We start from the raw sequence: 597 nt of genomic DNA on the forward strand, positions 1-597 counted from the left end.
ACAAGGACAAGCTAAGCCCCGAAAGCAACTGCAGCAGCAATTGCAGCAGCAACTGCAGCAGCAACTGCAGCAGCGGCAGCGACGTGTCGTTGGGGCCAGAAGTGTGCGCCTCCACTCTCACAACTGACACAGAGGCCCTGAGCCAGTGCAGCAGCGAGGCCTTTCCCGCGAAGCGCGAGCTGCTGCAGCAAGCAGCAGCAGCAGCAGCGCCTCCTGCAGCAGCAGAGCTGTCGCCCAGCGCGGCCGACGCAGCAGCAGCCGCTGAGCAGCAGGAACAGCTGCTGCTCATGCTGCAGCAGCAGCAACCCATTTGCGAGCCCCCCGCGTCGATAGACGAGCAGCAGCTGCTGCTGTCGCTGCAAGCCCACCAGCAGCAGCTGCAGCAGCAATACCTTTCCCAGTCGCAGCGAGCTGCAGCAGCAGCAAGACCCCCACAAACCCCTCCAGAGGGGGCCCCCCTGAGGCCCCTCACTCCCCAGGGCAGGAGGCCCTACGCACGTCCCGCCTGCTACGGCGCAGCAGCACCCTGGATAGCATCAGTGCAGCAGCAGCAGCAGCAGCAGCAGCAGCAGCAGAAGGCGGCGGTGCCTGCCGGCA

The 597-nt window shown here is 65.8% G+C and overlaps 1 protein-coding gene across 1 annotated transcript in view; it reads left to right on the plus strand.

The window, feature by feature from the left end:
* The window catches only part of ETH_00042775 (protein phosphatase 2C, putative), a gene marked incomplete at both ends in the record, with an annotated part of 1,075 nt that overhangs the window by 314 nt on the left and 164 nt on the right, over positions 1–597 (plus strand). Inside the window, one exon of the mRNA XM_013375010.1 lies at positions 6–596. Within this exon, the coding sequence (XP_013230464.1) occupies positions 6–596 (591 nt within the window). The remainder of the gene's footprint in view (positions 1–5; position 597) is intronic.

Source organism: Eimeria tenella, genomic scaffold, assembly GCF_000499545.2.
Source record: "Eimeria tenella Houghton genomic scaffold, Eth_scaff2472, whole genome shotgun sequence".
NCBI classification, from domain to species: Eukaryota; Apicomplexa; class Conoidasida; order Eucoccidiorida; family Eimeriidae; genus Eimeria; species Eimeria tenella.